The 23147-nt window shown below is 49.3% G+C and overlaps 1 protein-coding gene across 6 annotated transcripts in view; it reads right to left on the bottom strand.

Annotated features, from left to right (window-relative positions):
- daam2 (dishevelled associated activator of morphogenesis 2) overlaps window positions 1–23147 on the bottom strand; it is a 91677-nt gene that overhangs the window by 4146 nt on the left and 64384 nt on the right. For 5 of the 6 annotated variants that reach the window (XM_034525160.1, XM_034525163.1, XM_034525161.1 and 2 more), the window contains 19 exons: window positions 21377–21710; window positions 20636–20746; window positions 20399–20502; window positions 20233–20299; window positions 20005–20122; window positions 19737–19875; window positions 17658–17716; window positions 17306–17490; window positions 16761–17063; window positions 16453–16560; window positions 14808–14837; window positions 13696–13802; window positions 12882–12966; window positions 12208–12314; window positions 11425–11513; window positions 7098–7266; window positions 6578–6685; window positions 6358–6418; window positions 5339–5470 (listed from right to left, as the gene is read on the bottom strand). In XM_034525160.1, the coding sequence (XP_034381051.1) occupies window positions 5339–5470; window positions 6358–6418; window positions 6578–6685; window positions 7098–7266; window positions 11425–11513; window positions 12208–12314; window positions 12882–12966; window positions 13696–13802; window positions 14808–14837; window positions 16453–16560; window positions 16761–17063; window positions 17306–17490; window positions 17658–17716; window positions 19737–19875; window positions 20005–20122; window positions 20233–20299; window positions 20399–20502; window positions 20636–20746; window positions 21377–21710 (2416 nt within the window). The remainder of the gene's footprint in view (window positions 1–5338; window positions 5471–6357; window positions 6419–6577; window positions 6686–7097; window positions 7267–11424; window positions 11514–12207; window positions 12315–12881; window positions 12967–13695; window positions 13803–14807; window positions 14838–16452; window positions 16561–16760; window positions 17064–17305; window positions 17491–17657; window positions 17717–19736; window positions 19876–20004; window positions 20123–20232; window positions 20300–20398; window positions 20503–20635; window positions 20747–21376; window positions 21711–23147) is intronic. The other variant, XM_034525165.1, reaches the window with a different exon arrangement.

Here is a 23147-nt window from a genome sequence, read left to right as displayed (position 1 = left end):
GTCAGTTATCCAGCGTCAGAGTAAAGTGACAGAAAGCATCCCGTCCTTCCAGTTCGGAGGAGGTCGAGTGCTTCTAGTGTTGTGATGTGAAGGAGATGCAAAATGTTGCATCCTGTCATTATGGGCTGGCCGCCGTGGCAACCCCCACCACCATCCCTCTCCCTCCTGTAATTGTGTGTCTGGGCAAATCGGTTTCCCCTCGGGTCTGTTCTAAATGAGCGTGCACACACACAGATATGGAGAATATGAAGTCACACACTGAGGCTACATATCGCTCTGTGTTCTTGGAGGAGCAAACCAAGCCGTTATACCCTGCTGTTTGTACCTATATGTGTTCATCATGGTAGTCGATTGAAGACATCGTCGAGCCCCTTTCATCTGAAGTTGTTAATAGTTGTAAGAGTCGTTTTCAGACCGGCTCTGGTTAACATCATGGAGTTGGTCTCAGCTGGCACCTTCTCCCCAACCACGGCCGACCACACAGAGGTTCGGGTACCGGGTATCGGTCGTGGGAGCTTGCTATTGAAATGCACTCAAGGGAACCCTTCAATGAACTGCATCTGTTTACCAACAACATCCAGCACAAATCAGTGTGGTCTTGATGCCGGTGTGATGGTGTCATGGGTAAAGTACTGTGGATCCGCAGCTGGTGGGTTCAATGAAAGAGGGCAAGTGGGTAATAAGTGGAAAAAGGATCCTTTGTGTTGCATAGCTTTGATCCGCTCGTTGCCCACAGCATGGAAGAAACTTGTTGGTCACGCGGTCAAAAACCAGATGCTGTTGGAATCCAACGGCACTTTTAAAAGGTCACAGTGTTTTCATCCATTAGCGACCACAGGCCCATCCCTACTGACATTTACAGTTGAGAAACGTAGTGACAACTGTCGGACGGGTTGCCATTTCTATTTGGTCTCGTTGTCTTGCAGTGATCTCACTGCTTTTTCCCCTCTGGCGCCATCATCAGGTCAGAATTTCTATTTGTGCAAAACTCTGTGACCCGATATCTGTGGAAACTATCGACAGCAAATGGTGAGCATGGTAAACATTCGGTCAGCTTCCTGTATTTCACCACTGCCCCGTCCCCTTCAGGAGACGTGCGTCATGTCAGATTCTATTAACTCCAATGGGAGAAGTGAACACGGACTACGCCCGATGCTTTTGCGCCAGTCACCAAAGTTAATATTAGGCCCATTTTCACAAGCCACATTTTCACAAGCCACATATCTTCACGCTGAGACGTGGACATGCTGGAGGAGGATGTGGATATCGTGGAGGAGAAGGAGGAGGATGTGGACATGGTGGAGGAGGAGGAGGATGTGGACATGATGGAGGAGGAGGAGGATGTGGACATGGTGGAGGAGGAGGAGGATGTGGACATGATGGAGGAGGAGGAGGATGTGGACATGGTGGAGGAGGATGTGGACATGGTGGAGGTGGACATGGTGGAGGAGGATGTGGACATGCTGGAGGAGGATGTGGATATCGTGGAGGAGAAGGAGGAGGATGTGGACATGGTGGAGGAGGAGGAGGATGTGGACATGATGGAGGAGGAGGAGGATGTGGACATGGTGGAGGAGGAGGAGGATGTGGACATGATGGAGGAGGAGGAGGATGTGGACATGGTGGAGGAGGATGTGGACATGGTGGAGGTGGACATGGTGGAGGAGGATGTGGACATGGTGGAGGAGGATGTGGACATGGTGGAGGTGGACATGGTGGAGGAGGATGTGGACATGGTGGAGGAGGATGTGGATATGGTGGAGGAGGAGGATGTGGACATGGTGGAGGAGGATGTGGATATGGTGGAGAAGGAGGAGAATGTGGACATGGTGGAGGAGGAGGAGGAGGATGTGGACATGGTGGAGAAGGAGGAGGATGTGGACATGGTGGAGGACGAGGAGGATGTGGACATGGTGGAGGAGGATGTGGATATGGTGGAGGAGGATGTGGACATGGTGGAGAAGGAGGAGAATGTGGACATGGTGGAGGAGGAGGAGGATGTGGACATGATGGAGGAGGAGGAGGATGTGGACATGGTGGAGGAGGAGGAGGATGTGGACATGATGGAGGAGGAGGAGGATGTGGACATGGTGGAGGAGGATGTGGACATGGTGGAGGTGGACATGGTGGAGGAGGATGTGGACATGGTGGAGGTGGACATGGTGGAGGAGGATGTGGACATGGTGGAGGAGGATGTGGATATGGTGGAGGAGGAGGATGTGGACATGGTGGAGGAGGATGTGGATATGGTGGAGAAGGAGGAGAATGTGGACATGGTGGAGGAGGAGGAGGAGGATGTGGACATGGTGGAGAAGGAGGAGGATGTGGACATGGTGGAGGACGAGGAGGATGTGGACATGGTGGAGGAGGATGTGGATATGGTGGAGGAGGATGTGGACATGGTGGAGAAGGAGGAGAATGTGGACATGGTGGAGGAGGAGGAGGATGTGGACATGGTGGAGAAGGAGGAGGATGTGGACATGGTGGAGGAGGAAGATGTGGACATGGTGGAGGAGGATGTGGACATGGTGGAGGAGGATGTGGACATGGTGGAGGAGGAGGAGGATGTGGACATGGTGGAAGAGGATGTGGACATGGTGGAGGAGGATGTGGACATGGTGGAGGAGGATGTGGATATGGTGGAGGAGGATGTGGATATGGTGGAGGAGGAGGATGTGGACATGGTGGAAGAGGATGTGGACATGGTGGAGGAGGATGTGGACATGGTGGAGGAGGATGTGGACATGGTGAAGGAGGATGTGGACATGGTGAAGGAGGAGGATGTGGACATGGTGGAGGAGGATGTGGATATGGTGGAGGAGGATGTGGATATGGTGGAGGAGGATGTGGACATGGTGGAGAAGGAGGAGAATGTGGACATGGTGGAGGAGGAGGAGGATGTGGACATGGTGGAGAAGGAGGAGGATGTGGACATGGTGGAGGACGAGGAGGATGTGGACATGGTGGAGGAGGATGTGGACATGGTGGAGGAGGAGGAGGATGTGGACATGGTGGAAGAGGATGTGGACATGGTGGAAGAGGATGTGGACATGGTGGAGGAGGATGTGGACATGGTGAAGGAGGATGTGGATATGGTGGAGGAGGAGGATGTGGACATGGTGGAGGAGGATGTGGATATGGTGGAGGAGGATGTGGACATGGTGGAGAAGGAGGAGAATGTGGACATGGTGGAGGAGGAGGAGGATGTGGACATGGTGGAGAAAGAGGAGGATGTGGACATGGTGGAGAAGGAGGAGGATGTGGACATGGTGGAGAAGGAGGAGGATGTGGACATGGTGGAGGAGGAGGATGTGGACATGGTGGAGGAGGAGGATGTGGACATGGTGGAGGAGAACATCCCTAATACAGGAGAACATTCCTGCCCACTGCTATTAGACTTTATAATAAATCTCCTTTGGCCAAATCCCCCTCAAACTGAACATCAATAAACCTTGCACCACTTTCACTTTATATTTAGATGCACTGTATACACTTCATTTTTATTTTATTTTTTACATTTTCATTTCCTTTATTACCGGTATTTAAATTCTTAAATGTAACATACAATATAACTATTTTCATTTTATTTTATATTTGTAAAAAGGTTTTGCTGCTGCTTGAAGAAATTTCTCCCTGGGGATGAATAAAGTAAAATCTAATCTAATCTTCTGAATATTTGTTCTCGATCTCAGCAACACGCTCTCACAGGTCCGTCAACTATAGTCTTTAAAGCTAAAGATGTCTGCTCGCTGTGCAACAATCTAATGTTGGCCAAAGAAGGTACATTATGCACATCTAGCCCAATCCGCTATGCACCCATCCACAACACTTTCACCACAGTTCCAGCTGAAGTGAGGGAATGGGGCTTAAAGGGTGCGCCATATTAAGAATACTTTCACAGAGCGATCCTGCTGTGGGACAGATGTTTCTCACAGGGAAGTGAAATCAGCTGTGTCCATCTGTTCTCCCTCAGAGCCACCAGACGGTTACCTCACAGGGGGATGCTGGTCTACCGCAGCCTCCATTGGGGCTTTGTGCCATTGTGTGAACCCAAACTAACCACGGTCACACTAGAACACAAACTAACCCCCCACAGCAGTACACGTTTCTCTGCTCCTGTGCCGGTTCTGCCCTTGGCTGGAGATAGATCGTGTATTGCCTGAGCACATGCCGATACGTGGCTGCACTGTGAAGGATAAACCCGACCGATCTCTCCGTATAAGAGGAAAGAAATCCCTCCTGTCCTCTGGAAACCTCTGTCCCAGTAACCCCCATGACCTTGGACGACTGTAATCCTTTGTAATGTTTGTAGTAGTGTCTGGCGAGGGTGTGTGTCTGTGTCTGTGTGTGTGTGCCTCTCTTGCAGACACACACGCACACACACACACACACACTTGTTGCCATGGAGATTTATGAGCCTTACTGGACTGCCTTCCTCTGTTTAGTCATTCTCCTCCACCTCAAGACCCAAACCCACACTTCCAGATCTGTATTCCACTGGAAACCCTCAGACAAGCATCGAGTTGATGAGTCAGAATCCCCACACACACTCTCTCTCACACTCTCACACTCTCACATACACGCACGCACAAGGCCGGTGAACACAGGTTCTTTTGTTTCACAGCAGTAACCGGTGTGCTCCTCCCGTTCTGTTCCCATGACGTCCCGACTGGCCTGCTTTCCAGAGTTTTTTGAACGACCTCCTCCTCAAACAAATAATTAAGCAAGGGGGGGTGCTCTACATCAAACCCAAGGGCCTTTCCTCCTGTCTTCTTCTCTGTCTCTCTCAAAATCTGTCGATCCTTTTGGACACTTTTCAGCAATTTTCGGGCATTTAGCAACATCATGTTAATTATTTTCTGAAGAGGACTGGGCCTCATAATAGAGGAGGATGTGATTTGTGTTAAAAGCAGCCTGACATATCAAAGCTTCTACCGTGTCAGCATCTGGATGCTAAATGTGCAGCGCAGCTCCAACAGTTCTGCAAATTAAATAACACGGGCGCATAAATCTTTTGGACGTGTCTGACTTCGGGACTCCCACAGGCCCGCTGATGTCTTCGGCTCGCATGCTTCCTCCCATTAATCAACTCATGAGCCAGCGAGGTTCGAAAGGCCTCTCGTCCCAGTAGTAGGAAGAAGGGGAGTGTGGATATTGCTAACTCAAAGGGACGAGCACAAAGAAAGACGAGAGGGGGTTCTGTCAGCAGGCTTCCCCCCCGCCGCTGCTGATGTCATCACGCCGGACTGAGAGGGATGCACAGTAGGTTTCCCACATGGACATCTGGACTCAGTCTCTCACAAACCCGGTTCGCTGTACAACTCATGCAGCTCTCTACCTGGTCCTTGGCCTCGCTCAGCTGGTCCTCCAGCTCGCTGAAGCTGAAGCCGGCCACGGTGATGAAGTCGCCGATCACGGCTACAAACTTGTCCCCGCGTTCCCGCGTCCGGCTCTGCTGGTACTGCAGCTCCTGGAGGATGAAGAAAAAGCACGAAAGGTTTTGTACGTATACTCGGAGAAGAAGGAGACAAATTCAGAGAGTTCAGAGCATCAGAGAGCCAGAGAGTCAGAGCGTCAGAGAGCTAGAGAGTCAGAGCATCAGAGAGCTAGAGCATCAGAGAGCCAGAGAGTCAGAGCGCCAGAGAGCTAGAGCATCAGAGAGCCAGAGTCAGAGCGTCAGAGAGCTAGAGCATCAGAGAGCCAGAGTCAGAGCGTCAGAGAGCTAGAGCATCAGAGAGCCAGAGTCAGAGCGTCAGAGAGCTAGAGAGTCAGAGCGTCAGAGAGCTAGAGAGTCAGAGCATCAGAGAGCTAGAGCATCAGAGAGCCAGAGAGTCAGAGCGCCAGAGAGCTAGAGCATCAGAGAGCCAGAGTCAGAGCGTCAGAGAGCTAGAGCATCAGAGAGCCAGAGTCAGAGCGTCAGAGAGCTAGAGCATCAGAGAGCCAGAGTCAGAGCGTCAGAGAGCTAGAGCATCAGAGAGCCAGAGTCAGAGCGTCAGAGAGCTAGAGAGTCAGAGCGTCAGAGAGCTAGAGAGTCAGAGCGTCAGAGAGCTAGAGAGTCGGAGCGTCAGAGAGCGTCAGAGAGCTAGAGAGTCAGATCGTCAGAGAGCGTCAGAGTCAGAGCGCCAGAGAGTCAGAGCGCCAGAGAGCCTGAGAGTTAGAGAGTCCGCTCAGCGGCGTTGATTTTACGTACAGAAACACAGTCGATCTCTGTGCAGTGCAATATGTGTGGGTGCCTTTGTTTCTGTGAGTGCAAAGTGCGCTCCTCCGCCTCAGTGTGGGACATTTAAACACCTCGCCCTGCCGTCCATTCTCTGAACCGGCTGGAAGGGAACGTGACACAAACACACAACGACTCACCGCTTCTAAAGCCTTCAGTCCACTTTTCATGTTGTGCACCTCTTTTTCCAACTCCGACAAACTGGTGAGGGACAGAAACACATCATCAGCTGCTGACCATATGTCTCCTGCAGTATACAGTATGTAGAGGACACTGTTCAGATTGAGTATTTATAAATCACAACAGATACAAGGGAACGGTGATCCGGTCTGGCCCCCACAGCAAACCGCGTGCACTCACTTGACTTTGGCCGCCTCCGGCACGCTGCTGAGGTCGTCCTGGATGTGCAGCGTGTCGTTGTAGTTCTTCTCAACAATCATGATCAGGTAGTGCAACATGGTGATGTTCCTGTCAGTCACGGGGTGAGACAAAAAGCACTTCAACAACAACAGGGGTCGAGGATATTGGTGTTTTTTTTTAGAAATACAACCATGTGGTGGTGTTGCTATACATGGTCTACAACAATCCAGAAGATCAAGGGATATAAGGACCATGTTGATGGGGCATTTTGTAAGTTTTAATAAGGCCCTAAATTAGAAATTCATAGAATGTCTCTGATTGAGCGATTGCCTCCACGCGGCTCTCAACATGGCGACAGCAGCTAACGGTCCAATTTGTGTCCGTTTTGACCATTTGACGTCATGGAAACCCTCCAGATTTCTGAGACCCTAAACGGAGCACATTTATAACATCGAGCATTGGGAAAGTGAGGACACGTTTTCATCGCGGTCCTTGAAGAAAGAAGAGTAACCCGGCCTACCTGTCGATGCTGGACTTGGTGTCAGCGATCTTGTTGAGGCTGGAGACCTTGAAGCCGTAGGCGTTGCCTCGCTGGCCCTTGTTCATGAAGTTGCCGAAGGCCAGCACCACCTCCAGGATCTGAGTCAGCCTCTTGCTACGGACCACCTCCCTGGACGCGCTCAGGAGGGCTGGAGGGGCGAGCGGAAAGAGAGAGAAGCCGCTGGAGAGATCATATAGTTGGTGATTGATGTGTGTGCACTTTGCTTAGTGCATCAATATAATATATAAGGAACCCCCATTCTGTTCCTCCATGGAAACTGAAGTATTCCCAACACCCCCACAGAGAACAGACAACTTGTCTGGCAAAGTGCAGGTGGTTCCCCGGCTCCAAAGGAAAAAACCCCAATGTGAATGTGAAAGCCATTAACAGAACCCACGTTGCCATCGTTAAAGTCCTTTCTGCAGCGATGCAGCATGGGAACCGTTCCTCTGGCTCTGCTAACAGTGTTCTGCTGGGGAAAGAGCTTGGCGAGCCCCACTGCACGCTTGTCTTACGAAATGCTTCGATTGAACATGCCGGGTGGTTCGGGGGGAAACGCCATCGAGAGTAAAAGAGAAAGTAATGGGGGTATAATAAGAGGATGAACAGTGGAGTCTAGATCCAACAACAAAAAGGTTCTGGAGGCCTCCAACTGACAGGATTGTTCCTCTGCTCACGCGGTTCTTTCCAGTGGCGTGCGTCAGAGAATACAAGCCGCCCACAGCACACGCCGGGCTCACACACAACATCAGCACTCGCAAAGAAAACGCTGCCGCTGATAATGGGATGTGAGAGCCGCCCCCCACAAAAGGAAAGCATTTAGCCCAGCAGAGAAGTGTCTTTGGAGAACCATAATGAAAGCTCCTCAATTTCCTGCACTATTTTTCCCAGACCGAGGCGCTCCTTAGGCGTAAAGCCTGTCCTCCCATCACCGGCCATGTGGCGCTGAATAGAGCTAGAGAGCTTCTCTATATTGGAAAAATGTTCCTCTGTCCTCACTCCCTTCCGGGTCCTCTTATCATGGAGAAACCACTTTACTCTGCCAAGACTGTACCCTCTTGGGGAATCACTGCCCTCAGAGGATCCAGATTCAGAATCATAGTCCTCCTCCATACTAGATTTAGACTCCCCGTCCCCTTTTCCCAAAGCTCCTTTCTTCGCCTGTGAACTTTCCCTTTCCTCCCTCCTCTTCCTCTTCAAACGGTGAGCCTGAAGCTCCTCCTCACCCTCCTCCATGCCAACCTCATGGTTCGCTTCCTGCACACAATTTTCTTTCCCTCCAGCACCCACCCTGCTGAACCCCACCCGTCCCTCCCTGTCCACCCAGCCCATCCTGGACCCCCTCTTCACCCTGCTGGGCCCCACCCAGCCCATCCTGGACCCTCTCTTCACCCTGCTGGGCCCCACCCGTCTCCCCCTGTCCTCCCTGTGCCTCCTGCCAGTCCCCTCCGACCCCCTCAGGACCCTTCTGGCCCTCAGCAGCCGCTTCACTAGAAGCGTCCCGCTCAGCTGACCTCTTACTTGGGCAGTCCCTGGCCTGATGCCCCTCTCGTCCACACCTGAAACACTTCCCGTTTCCAGAGGTCACGTACAACACATAGTCAAAGTTCTCGACTCTGGTCCTGATCACAAAGTTATTCAGGACCATGAGGAGCGACACCACCTGCCCTTGTCTCACCAGCTCACTGAGCAAAACCTCGTCCCTAATAAACGGAGGCACATTGTCCACCGTGACCCTGACCGCGGGTGTTACCAGCGGCAGAACCGGCACCACCGTGCCTTTCACCACGATGCCTTTCTCCGCCACTAGGCTCACCTCCACGCTGTCGAGAAAAATCACGACCACGCTACCGTGTCTCCGCGTCAACCAGCTGAGACCGCGTTAGCCCGCCGTGTAGCACGCCGTTAGCCCGCCGTGTAGCACGCCGTTAGCACGCTGTGTAGCACGCCGTTAGCTCGCCGTTAGCACGCTGTGTAGCACGCCGCCAGCACGAGCCGGCCGGCTGCGCCAACACTCACACAGAAAACCCCCTCGCACACACAGTAGGCCTAACACCACACAACACCCAGGTGATACTACAGCATACACTACTCTCTGTCGACCACTTTCACCAAGAAAAACACACAAAAAACACCATCTACTCACACAACAATGCTCTCAGCTCACAACCTCCGCGCTCACGCTCAGAGAGAGAGAGAGAGAGAGAGAGACTAAGAGACAGACAGACATACAGACTAAGAGAGACAGACAGACAGAGACTGAGAGAGAGACTAAGAGACAGACAGACAGAGACTGAGAGAGACTAAGAGAGAGAGAGAGAGAGACAGACAGACAGAGACTGAGAGAGAGACTAAGAGAGAGAGAGACAGACAGACAGACAGACAGAGACTAAGAGAGAGAGAGAGACAGACAGACAGACAGACAGAGAGAGAGAGAGAGAGAGACAGACAGACAGAGAGAGACTGAGAGAGAGAGACTAAGAGAGAGAGAGACAGACAGACAGACAGACAGAGACTAAGAGAGAGAGAGAGAGACAGACAGACAGACAGACAGAGAGAGAGAGAGACAGACAGAGAGAGAGAGACGGAGAGAGAGACTAAGAGAGAAAGACAGACAGACAGAGAGAGACTAAGAGAGAGAGAGAGACAGACAGACAGAGACTGAGAGAGAGACTAAGAGAGAGACAGACAGACAGACAGACAGACAGACAGACACTAAGAGAGAGAGAGAGAGACAGACAGACAGACAGACAGAGAGAGAGAGAGACAGACAGAGAGAGAGAGACGGAGAGAGAGACTAAGAGAGAAAGACAGACAGACAGAGAGAGACTAAGAGAGAGAGAGATTAAGAGAGAGAGAGAGAGAGACTAAGAGAGAGAGAGACAGAGAGAGAGACTAAGAGAGAGAGAGAATTGGCAGAATATCTGGGGTAAGAAGCAGAGACAGATCCTGACCAAGTACAGGCTCAGTGACCACCACAGACAGACAGACAGACAGGTACAGGCTCAGTGACCACCACAGACAGACAGACAGACAGACAGGTACAGGCTCAGTGACCAATTGGCAATCGAAAAAGGCAGACAAAAGAAAACAGAATATGTGGTCACTGTTCGACAGGTGAGGTTGAGACAGAGATGCACTTCCTCCTCAAGTGTGATAAATATACAGAATACAGACGGACTTTATTGGACCGGCTCGACTCCCAGATCAAAGGTTTCAGAGAACTGGGAGAATCCTCCCAACTAAGAATTCTCCTAGGAGAAGGAAACACAGCCCACCTTGTTCCACCTTATGTCCTGTCATGATACAACCTGAGGGACAGTGAGTGAGCAACACACACACACACACACACACACCTTTTATTGTGTTCCAAGAAACACAACTGTATTTTCTTTCAATGTAATTATTTCTGTCATATTATTATTATTATTATTATCCGTATGAATTGTATATTTTCTGTCATATTGTTATTATTATTATCCGTATGAATTGTATATTTTCTGTCATATTGTTATTATTATTATCCGTATGAATTGTATATATTTTTGTGTTGCTACGTCTCGTGCTTTGGCAATATTGTTGTTGCAACATTCATGCCAATAAAGCCTATTGAATTGAATTGACTAAGAGAGAGAGAGACAGACAGACAGACAGACAGACAGACAGACAGACAGACAGACAGACAAGCATGGCAACCTGGAGGCTCGGACCAACACACAGTTGGACCCCCGCTCTCACAGATGCGACAGAAGGATTCTCTCAAGTCGTGGTGAAAGGCGTCGGTCGAAGCTGATGACATTTAAAATGCATTAAAACACTTCTTGGTTTCTAGGCATGTGAACCAACTTAAAAATGTATTTCCACTTTCCTTCTTAGCGCCTCTGCACAGCGCGCGCTTCATGTAATCGTCGAGTATATACATTGGATTGATTTTAGTAACAAGATAGTCGCTGCCTCCAAGCCGTGTTCCTCGTGCCGCCTTTATCGGAGTGTGTATTAAGTGTGTATTTCTTCTCAGCCTTGCTTATATGACAGGTTCGGGGGGGGGGGGGGGGGGGGGTCGTCAATTATTCTGATGTGCCCCATTTGTTGGGGACTATTTTTCGCAATGGATTAATACACATTTGGTGCTGTGGTCAGTATTTGTGGCAGCAACAATAGTACATAGGAACTACAAAGGAAACCATGGAGCTCTAAGGCACAGAGGAAGAGGACACACCGGGCTTCAGCAGACAATACTTGTTATCACTTTCAGATAACGGAATATTGCCCGCCTTGTTTCAGCCTCCCATGACTTTGTTCTTACCTTCAACCTTCGGCTTGGTTTCCGCTAGACGCTCTGCAAACTTCTTCTTGAAGAACAGAGCCTGCAGTCTCTGCTGGTAGTGGTCAATTCTGATGAAAAAAAAACCCAGAAAGGGAAATGAGTCCCATTTGGGTCCAGGGGAGTGGAAGTTCAAAGCTAGAAGTCACCCAATCGTACACAACTCCCTCGCTGTTGAACTTGACCAAAACGTTGACCGGGGGAGGGAGTGGGCCTTTCAAAGACTAGAGATATTAAATGGTGAACAAAAAAAGGGACCAGGGAGATGCGGTCAAAAGGAAACAAAGTGGACAGGGTAATATTTCACCCAAGGAAATGAAAAGGTTTAATTAACTTGAACAAATAGCACAGATTCTGAGCAAGGATGGAATGCAGACAAAAAAAACTAAACAAAGCCCTGGTTTGAAACCCTCTGATGTGACGGGAGCCCTCAAAGGGCAGCCGTGACTTCTTTTCACAGCAAAATGACGAATCCATCACCTGCCCCCCCCCCCCCCTCCCCCCCCCGCGCTGCTTCAAAGAGCTCACTCTCCTCGAACCAACGCCGTGTTTTGTAATATTGAAGATCTATTTGTGGTGGAGTGGCTTACGTCTTGACTCTGTACTAAATCTGCATGTTGTTCCCTTTGGAAATCTTTCATTCCAGATTCTGTCCGTAGTCTGTTTTATAACGGAGACAATGGCTCTTCATCACCACATCGGAGGCTAGCACGCCAACGTTGTTACCTGAAGCAGAGTGCTGTGTGGTAACGCAGTGCTGTGTACCTGCTCATTTCAAAGAGGAAGCGGTCAGCCCGGGCCATCCTCTCCAGCTCGTGTTTGTGCTCCTCCAACAGGTCAATGTCACTTTTTTCTGGGATAAACTTCAACAGCTGCAAAGACGCAAGGACCACAATGTTAATCCAGATGAGTGTAAACAGTGTAGAACATTTGCTCTTTTCATGTGGATTAAGGGCAGAAACCACCGGGTGTGAAGAGCCAATGTGGCAGTGCGTTAAACTTGCACTCTCTCTAATGACCAACAGGGGGAGACTCCTCTGGTTGCAGAAATAACTCGTCTATGGGGAAATGACCCAATTAGTAAAATAGATGTAAAGCAGGCTGTGCTTGAGGGCGGGGCTACTGTGTGATTGACAGGTCGCTACAATGGCGTTGTCCAGTCTGGTAGTTGCCTGTGTTTTTTGTCTTTAGACTTTACCCAGTGTGTTTTCAAAAGACCCACGGCCCCTCAAACATCATTGGTGGTTACTTTCTGCTTCTTTACCAGAAATGACTCAAATCTATAATATATATTATCACTTAGTCTGGGCCAAGTGCTGCCTATCAAACCTTTTTGAAGGCAACAATAGACCATTGATTCTTCTCTCCCAATCCCATTGTAACCCACTTGGTGGGTTCTGCCACTACATCCACAGTACTCGATCGTCCATGGACCTCACCTGCTCCAGCATGTCTTTGGCCAGCTCTTCCCTCTCATCCATCTCCAGGATGGCTCTCTTGATCTCTTCATTGCTCATCTTTAACCTGCAGAGGAGGAATGGTTTCATTTAATTCCTTTCATCGAACTACAAACAAACACAGACAACTGAAGCGGACTGATGCTAATACTCTGAACACGACTCTGGACCAGAGTCCGGCCCCCGGGGAGCACTGCCGGCTGTTCCCAGTGCGTCTGATCCATGTTAAGTGTGCCCGGCTTGTGATCAACAACAGCATTGTTAGTCCTCGCACCGAGGCCTTATTGACCAAACGGGTCATTTGCTATTGACACAAGAGCAACCCAGAGACCCAGCTGCAGACGGGCCTCGGGAAGTCTGTTTATTGATCCAGATTCTCTACAGGGCTTTGGGATCATCGCCGTGAGGAGACACGCGAATGGCTACCATATTGTTGATGGGTTTTTAATTGATTCCGGTTCAGATTTAGTCAGACTTGAAGCCCCTCGGGAGGGGAGGGGGTATTTTTATGTGTCCTAATCTATTTTCTTTGTGGAGATTAATAGTGCTTGAAATAGTAACTAAAAATAGACTACTCCAGACACAATGCCATCTGTCTGTAATACGACTCAGTTTGCTCTCAGCGTGGATCAGTTACACTGGCAGATGTCCCGTCTCCCGTACCGGACAGTTACAGCTCTACCCCTCTGACCCAAAGGTCACCCAGAGCCTGTGCTCGGGGCATCTCTTCACAACGATAATCTAATTAAAGGATAGTTAATAAGCATGATTTAAGAATTCTGGACCGGACCCGTACTTTGAGAGAAGGATGACGCAGTTCTGCGCACGTCTGCCGTCGATGACCGACAGCTCCTTGACCTTCCGCGTGCTCACGTATATGTCGTCCATGGAGCCCGTCTCCTTCTGCGGAAAGATGAGGACAGAGATCCGGATTAACTTTGCACACAGTCATCACATCTGTTTGACTTCTTTATCTGGTTGGCAGATGACACAACCTCTTCCAAGCATTTAACAATGTGTTAATGTGGAGCAGAAGAAGAAAAAAAGAAAAGAAAAAAAGAGTTTCAGTTTGATCACTGCGACTAAAGAGTTGCTCTCCAGTCAAATACAGTAGTTGACCTGCTTCTGCCGTCTCCGAGGCCGTAATGCACGTCTAATTCAAACCTATGAAGCCTGAACTGTATGAAAACACTTTTTTGTAAATGCAGTGAAAAGAAACAAATTCATGCCAGTGTAAGTAAAAAAGTAAAAAGTAGGTCATGTGGAGTTTTTTTTAAACTTCCAACACGATGCAGACCGGCCTGCAAACCTCTGAGGAACAGGAAACGCTGTGCAACACTCGGCTCTGTGAGTTTCACGCCAGCGTAGGATTCACATTCCACAGGGAGAGCGAATACATGTCTGAGAAAACCGTCCGGGGCTGCGTGTTAAAGCACACATTCTATTTATGGTAAGAGTCTGCTTTCAAAAAAGAAAATATATATATATATATATGAAACAATTCTGAGGTTGTGATTTGTGTGAAACAGATGCAGCTTGTAAAGAAAGTGTTGTTTTTCCATGCCTGCGTTGACCCGCGGTGCCTGGCAACGGACGGAGGTTGGCACCGGGATGGAGGGGAGAGGGGGGTGCTCATCACCGGGCTCGCCAAACCCTCTCCGCCCCACAAGCCAGCAGTGGAAGTGGAGACTAGCCCCTTCATGTTTTATACCCAGCTCGCTATCATAGTGCGTCACCCACACACTCCAGCATTGACAGTCATTTTCATTTAGTTTGTGGATTTAAAAAAAACCCTAAAAAACACATTTACCACCGTGTGCACAACCACCAACGCATTCAACACATTGATTACACGAGGCGGTGGAGGGAGGCCATGAGATAGAGAGGCTGGAGGACCTTTTGACTCACCTGCTTGAAGGATTGGTTAGTGAGCAGGTCCTGCCCAGGCAGTCGGGAGAGTGCAGAGAGAGACACACACAAAGAACAAAACAGAACAAAAAAAAATTGAAAACACATGCAAAGATGAGCACTTCAAGCAGAGAAGAAAAAAAAAAGTGCTGGCTAGAGCAAAGAACTACAACTATGCGCACCACAAGCCGAAGCTGGGAAGAACACAACGTTAACAACGACTGAGCGAGTCATCGGGGGCTCGTGAAGTCCATGTTGAAAGTCTGAAATCCATCTGCATCTGTGAGAGTTTTTAAAGCTGCGCTCTATTTCGGTCTCTGTGTTCTTAAGGAGGTCACGATTGCTCTAACGTGTTCTTTTGATTGAGTCTACGTTTGCCTTGACGTGGAAAAACAAGAGCATGAAAAATGAAGTGTGGGGAGGAATCCTACAGAGGGCGAACGTAAACAAAAGGCCATTCTGAAAGAAAGGCTGATGACAGGCTCTTCAAAAAAAAAAGAAAGAAAGAAAAAAAAAAAAGCAATTATGCCATGTATAAACAACGCAATGTTGAATTGAATGGAACCGAGTTGTCAAAGCCAGTGAGGCCTCAGGTTTTCTTATGTGGCTATATCCATAGAGATCGCTGTTTAACCGTCGGCCGGCGCCAATAAAACCCTCCTCTGGATAAATAAATACACACAGTAAACCACTGTCAGCAGCAGCCTCGGGTGACCCATTGCTCCTTAATAAAAGCCCGAAGAGAGAAGTTGTGCGTTTAGCTGTAAGGAGGCTTTTAGGCGTAAAATACCTTGTAAAGGAATTCAACAATGGCGATGCCCCTATAGGGACTTCACCACGCACCGCTCCTCCATTGAGCCTTTGATTCTCACTGGGATGACTAGAGACTCATTAGGGCGTATTGACATCCCTCTGAAACCCTCTCCACACAGTAAAACATAAAAGATGTATGCGCACGATATTTGATCACATGACAGGTGATGTGTACTTAGCTTGTAGCATAGAGGGAAGTAATCACCAAGTGTTGTGTGGTATCGCCCCCGAGGCCTGCGTACTGCAAATGCCCCATTACAGTTACCGTGGTTCAATCTCTTCTTTACTTAAGTGCGTTTGCGTTGTGACTCCCCCCCCCCCCCCCGCGTTGCCCTGATCCATGAGCCCGTGAAGACCCCAGTCGGTAGCCCAGTTCTCACACTAACCCTCTGCAGACAAAGCTCGAGCTCAGTGGCATATTCTACAATGAGGCATTCAGCAGGGAGCAGCTGCTCGTGTTGGCCTGGAGCTGGACCCTTGGCACTCTCAGTCCTCTTACGACATCCGCCCCACACGTTAAAGAATGGATAAATTAAAATGTCACTTGCGACAGTTCTTAAAACAAGCGATATATGTTGAAAAGGGACAGTGTGTAGAATATAGCGGAATCTAAACGAGGTCGCATCCTGGAACCGACTTCTCTTGTTCCCCCAAGACTGCGGCAACTAAAGCTAATGAAAACACAACTATTCTTAGTTTCAATACATCCAAATGAAAACATAGTTATCTTTGCCAATAGAGGCCCCAAAATGCTACACACTGGCCCTTTTCCACACACACACACACACACACACACACACACACAGTATCCAACTTGCTGAATAATCCAAACCTGCTGTCTCTGATAGGCTGAAAACATCTTCTCGATGTCCTTGAGGTCAAGAATCTTGAAAGCTCTCAGGTCGTCGATGTCGTTCCAGATGGTGCCGTTAATCACATTCTGAAAAAGGGGTAGAGGGATTAATATTCAAAAGACGGAGGGAACCGGTACTACTTATGTGTTACTTCCAATCAGGGATGAAATGATGCCTTGAATCATCCAACAGACCATATCTTCATACTTCAGAATGACCACACTCACACCATCATAATGTCTTGAAAATTAAAGTTTCAATGTTTCCCCCCCCGTCGTCCCCTCACCTCTCCTAGTTTAGCCCAGTTGAAGGACTTGAGGGGATGAGATGGCTGAGGGATGGACTTGGAGCGCATGCTGGCCGCCGAGTTGAATGAAGAGAGAATGGGAGGAGGCGGGACTCCGAAAATCGGAGGGGCTCCCGGTGGGGGAGGCGGCCCGCCCGGTGGGGGAGGAGGCGGCGGAGGAGGCGGGCAGCTGAACGGTAGCGGAGGAGGAGGCGGAGGAAAGCCCCCCATCATAGGTGGTGGAGGCGGAGCCGCGGGGCCGCCGGGAGGGGGAGGAGGAGGCGGGAAAGACATGCCGACGCCCTGTTGGTGGAGAGACGGAAGTAAAAGATAAAGTTATCATGCACAATATTTGTACCACATGATCTGCAATGAGTACATTCAACCAGAAAAGCTAGATGCAATAAAAAAAAACACACTCCCAAAAAAAACAGTTTAACACAAGAGAGCTACAGGGTCATATGATGCCAAACCGGGAGTTAGATAAGAAGATAGATATAAATATATCAATTTCAAACTCAGTATTAAAAAGCAGCACTGCTCACAGAGACGTCATTGATGCGCGAGGACAGGTCCAGGACCTGCTCCCTAGCCGAGCGCAGCTCCACTCCCTCGCGCTGGAGTTTGTCCTTCATCTTGTTCAAAGTCTTCATCATGTCCTCCTTCTCCGTGGTCTTGGTCTCGCACTCTCGCTCCTTCCGCTCTAGTTTACCCAGCAGCTCCATGTGATCTGAAACGGGAAACGAGTGCGTTCGAACGCCGTCGAGTCGGATGATGAAATGCTCCACACAGAGAAGCACATTGTGATTTCTAGGCTAATATATATATAAAAAATTAAAAGCATGATGCCATTTCTCTTTTCCACCTGCAGGGCGCAGTGTGCCGAACGGGTCTTACCTTTCCTGAACTTCTCGGCCTGGTCTCTCCACTGCTTCACCTCGTTCTCGTTGACCAACCTGTGAAGCCGGCGGACACAAGTGAGCACGGGAACACACGTGGGGGCCGACTGCAGCCCAACCCAGTCCACTGTCAATCTTTCCATTTTGTAAAAGAGGCATCTTGACTGGGTTGGTGCAGGTTTTAGCCGTTTTCTGAAGCTGCATGACACAACATTAGTGCTCAAATAAAACCTGCAAAAATCAGTTAAATTCAATTAAACGTTTTTTTTTTTTTTTTTGGGCAGTGGATTCAGCGGGAGGCTTGACGAGGTAGAAGAGGTGTTACGCTGATGTTGTATCGGCTGATATTAGAGATGAGGCAAATGTGTGTGGGGGGGGGGGGGGGGGGTTAAAAACAGGGAAGTGAAGGGAGATTTTGCAAAGATGATCAAATGGCGAGTTTTTTTGAGGAATGAATTTATCTGGTGAAAAGTTTGAAAAGTGAAAAACCTTGAGGACCGGTGGAAGCCGTGGCTAGAGTTGAGGGGAACAGACACGTTTCAGAGTATCACACAGTGAAAAAGAAAGAGCACGAGAGAGGTGCTCGTCATCAACGCACACGAGGCAACGCAAATTGATCATTGATGAGTGTCTGTGCTGGTGTGAGTGAACCGGGCCGCTTTTAATTACAGCTCGAGCACAATCGCGTCATTGTTCACCGGTCAATTAAAGAACCTTCACGCAGCCGCGGCGGAACGTGATCTACACAAGAGTGTTCGTTGTTTTAACAGTTGTCCCCCCCCCCCAACCAACCAACCACCCGGTGCTGTAGGTTCTGGGGCCGTTGGCACGCAGCCCAAAACAATGAGGAAATCTCCGTTTAATGCAGGTCTTTCCAGGCGTAATTCACTCCAAGAGAGTTTATGGAAACGCGACGAGTCTCTGGCAGCAATGTAAAGCCAAAGGATCAGCAATGGACAGTAATGGACAGTAATGGACACCCCGGGGGGGGGGGGGCTGAAGACGCTGCGTCTCAGTTCGCTCTCTGCGCCGCCACTGGAAAGAAGCTGAGCTGAGTGAGTGGGAGCCAAGGTTTACCACGCCACATGTTTTATGGGGCTCTCGTACCCAGACTCGTACTGAGACTAAACATATTCGTCAATAATGTAAAGCCTGCTTTAGGGAACAACAACAACCCCCCCCCCCCCCCCCCAAAAAAAAGTGGGGAGTGGAAAGAAAGAGCGTCTGAAAAGAGAAACTGAAATGAACTGTTGGGAGTAAAGACGCAGCCCCTGAATGCCGTCTCATCACACCACCTACTCTGTGGACTTTGGCTTCTGAACAGGAGAACAGATTGATTAAAAAAAACAAAAACATTCTTATTCAGTGAAACTCAGACCACAAAGCCCCCCAGCAAACGTGGATGATCATTTGGAGACAGAAAGCGCATACTTCCAAGTCATAATGATAACATGATTACATCTCCCTGGCCTTCGTGACGCCGTGAGTGCTCGGCCGCACCTAAACATGGCTGACTGGGCTTAATGCGATCAGAGCCCTTTATTTCCTTTTGATGTCCAGCTTCCGCTTTCATGCCAATTCACCCTTGGAGCGTGGCTTCCTGCCTATTCTAGCCCCCCCCCCCTCTCTCCACAAATAATCGACCGAGAGCGTTGAACCAGATCTTATTGCACGTGTGAATACCGGTGTGCTGTAAATGCTTCTGATGCGTCTCGGCCTTTCTAGCCCCGCCTGCAGCGTTCTGAGAAAAAGCCCACATTGATATCACACTCCATCTTCATCTCAGAGCTGGAAGTGATGCCCTGACCACAAGGACTTTCCAGAAACGACAGCAGAGTGTTTACAACGGAGAAGAAGAAGAGGCTTTTAAAAAGGCTTTTTACAAAACAGGCATGCAGCACTCGTTGGGAGGACAGTGCGCTTACGGTAACAGTAATATCCTACAGCCCTGTCCTACCAGGGGGACCTCGAGTTATTTGGAAGCATTGCGGAGGTCGTCTATGATCTTAATCCCGTATGAATTAAAAAAGAATGACCCTGTTCTTGTTCGGTCGATGGCGGCGTGCGCTCCACTTACATGCGAATGATGTTCTTAACACTAAAGTTGTCCAAAGGGGCGGCGTCGGGGTCCTCTCCCTTGTCGTCCTGGAGGACCAACTGCTGGAGGATCCGGTCTAAGAGCTGCCAGTGCTGCAGGCTGCCACCGCCTCGTTTGTCTGCGTAATAAGAGTTTGTAATTTTAGAGTTTTTCCAAGTACCCCAAATAAAAAAAGTCCGATTTTTAGTCGTCCTGGAATTTGAGCCTCATGAAAGAAGGCCCAGAACAAGTCCTTGCATCTACTCACAGGGCATCTGCAGGCAGTGCTGGAGGATGGAGATGAGGTTGGGGTAGGCGTCTGTGTGGCTCAGCTTCTTCTTGATCAGCTCGAACATGGCACCGGCACTCTTTGTATCTACGTGGGTCTGTCAAACAAAACAAACGGCATGACCATCAAGCGTGACCACTGCTCCGTTCGCCACACAACCAGAGTAGAAAAGACGAGGAAACCGATTGGTGTGTTCAAGGCACTCACCGCATCAAACCTTTTGGCCAGCTCAGAGTCATCCTCGTTCCGCACCATCTCAAAGAAGTCCAAATGCCTGGGACGAGCAGAAATGACAGTCTGAGCATTTGCTGCACCCTCAGCCCGCTCAACAAGGAAGGACAGAGGAACAGCTGACTGCTCGGCAGGGTCTCACCTATCCAGAGTGGCGTTCTCATGCTCCCGGAGCTTGTCGATGACCGGCTGGATGCCCAACATCAGGAACTCGTACCTTAGGTGGAGGCGGAACTCCAGGTTGTCCTAGAAATACAGAAGAACAAATCAGTAATATAAGTAATAAATAAAGATGAACCATTGGGCAGAGCATGTCCCCATTAAGTTCACATGCAGCATACAGTTCTCCTAATGCTTGAGAGGTGTGGGGTGTGCTGACCTCTCCGGCTCCGGCGTTGAGCACGGCGTTGATGAAGGACATGATGGCCGTCTTTAGGTTGACCTCGTCTCTGTAGCGGCCTGTGTTCTTGTCCAGCTCATTGAGCAGCGTCTGCATGGTCGGCACAGATGGGACGGTTAGTCAGCAAGTGTGTGTTTTTGATTCAACGCGTACACCGTGGCAACGGGGCCCGAGATGAAAGAAACACGTCACCGAGATCTTGATTTATGGTTCTAACACACCGTTGAGGGGACCAGGTTGCACTTCTCCCCCTGCGTTCCCTCTGACCCCCCGACATACGTCTGCCGCTTAATCACAACTCAACGTTTAAAAAAAGGCCTCATAGGTTGGGAATCACTCAGCTCCTGTGGTGTTAGCCTCGCCCGAGGAGGCATGATTTAGCACATGCCCTCGGGGGGGATGGGGGGGGCTTGTTGACTCAGTCCTGCTAGTCGCTAAGGCGCTACACATGGCCTGACCTCCATAACTCTGGATGTCCTCACCTGCCTTTAATTTGCCCACAGAGTTGACTTAACCTGAGGCCAACCGTCTGAGGGTGTTAAAGCACGAGTCTCCAGCTTATTAACATGACCACAGCTTGATTTAGTTCAGCATTACTTTGAAATACTGCGTCTGCCTTTCCTCCATAATCTCCGTCTGCCCGTGCCGCCAGCAAAGGCTCCTTAAAGCGAGCGTGCTTGTTCCCGCGAGACCCGAGGCACCACTTGGGTTCCCCCTCACCTGGAAGCGAGTCCTCTCCGCGGCGTACTTCTGGTAGTGCGCCATGGCCTGCAGCACCTTCTTGTGCCCGTCGGGCACCAGGCACACCGCCCCGAGGATCTCCAGCACCGCCACTTTGGTCTTGATGTTCTCCGTCCGCAGGCTCTGCGAGATGGTGTTGATGCTCTGCGGGTGGGCGAGGACGTGCGCGCGGCCCTGCGAGTTGTTCATCAGGGCCTTGATGCAGCCGATGACGGAGGTGTGAACGCGGCTCTCGGACGTCTCGTAGTCCATGCTGCGCAGGAAGTTGAGGAGGCAGGTGAGGCCGTCGAGCTCGATGAAGCGCGTGACGAACCTGGAGGGGGGAGAGCCCATATTCAGGGTAGATATTTACCTCATGGCTAAGGGACAGTTCCTCATCTTGCTCCCATCATTGTATGTCATCTCTCCACGTTCGCTACTGAATAAAACCCATAAAATGCACAAAATATTTTGAACAAAAAAATATTTTCTGAAATGAATGACAGTAATCCACTCTAATTAAATGATCATTTAGCTTGGGGCTACAAAAATATCTCATTAGACCGTTAAGATGATCAGATCTTGTTGGATTAATAACTTTGTCCATAAATCAACCGAAATAAATTGTAAAAAAAAAATGACCATCACAACATCCTATGAAGAACTGATAAAAGCAGTCTTTACATCTGGGGGGGGGGGGGGGGGAGGTATATTCAGACAGATAGCGTGAGGAAAATGAGGTGTGTATTGAACATTAAATCTTGCAAACAGGTTTTACTACAAACTCAGAAAAGAATTATGAACCTAAAAGTATGAGTACGATATGCACCCTTAAGAAAAAAAATAAAGACTAAAATGTAGCAACAAATTAGTTTGATTCATCTTCTGTCAATGAACTAGTTGGCTAAAGAGGAACTCCCCAGATTTAGTGTTTTTTCTTTCTTCTAAAAGTCAAAATCTAAGTTAATATGCTAACTTTTAGTTCTTCCTATGGGTCCGGGTCCAAAAACAACATTCCGCATAACGCAACCTTTTCGGTCAGCCCCTCCCTGGCAGAGGACACCCCCTCAAACCTCACACCTTTTCCTAACGCAGCGATAACCTCGATGACATCATCAAAGACATGACAAACTTCATCCTGCGCCACACACACGGACACACACACACTCTCTTTTCACGCGACGAGGACACAGACTTTTAAAATCGGTGTGAGTGGCCCTTTTACGTGCCACAAGAAACAAGAAAAGCATATTTATAGGTCACACCGCCACAACCCGATCCAGTCTCCTACTGGAAAAGAAACCCTCATTAGCTAATCAGACAGCTTTAACCTCCCCGGGTGAGAAGCTGACCTATTAGATGGCACAACAACTTGGAGGGATGTCACACAGCGGGCCGTCCCACTCACTCAGATTCCTGATGGACCTCCTAAAATACATTTCAAACAAATGGGGGCTTGTGTTGGGAGCGCGGAGTGAAAGGGACAGTGAGGAAAAGAGGGGGGAGGGGAGGGGGGGGTGCTGAGAGTTGCGATTTATTGCCACTCATTGTAACGGATACATTGTTTTGATGTCACAAGCTCCACTGCTGTGAAATGGGGAAAAAAGTAAATATTCCAATTATTATACTATACGCATAATCAGTCCAAGTTTCCAACACACACACACAGAGAGACAGAGAGACACATCCCCATGCATGTACTTGTATCTGGGAAGGAGTAGCAGGATAGATGCACGCACATCATCTCACACAGAAACTAAAACAATTCAAC

The sequence above is a fragment of the Cyclopterus lumpus genome, chromosome 22, assembly GCF_009769545.1.
Source record: "Cyclopterus lumpus isolate fCycLum1 chromosome 22, fCycLum1.pri, whole genome shotgun sequence".
In the NCBI taxonomy this organism is placed as follows: domain Eukaryota; kingdom Metazoa; phylum Chordata; class Actinopteri; order Perciformes; family Cyclopteridae; genus Cyclopterus; species Cyclopterus lumpus.
The sequence above is the reverse complement of the archived record's forward strand: the minus strand, read 5'-3'. Positions and strand labels throughout refer to the sequence as shown.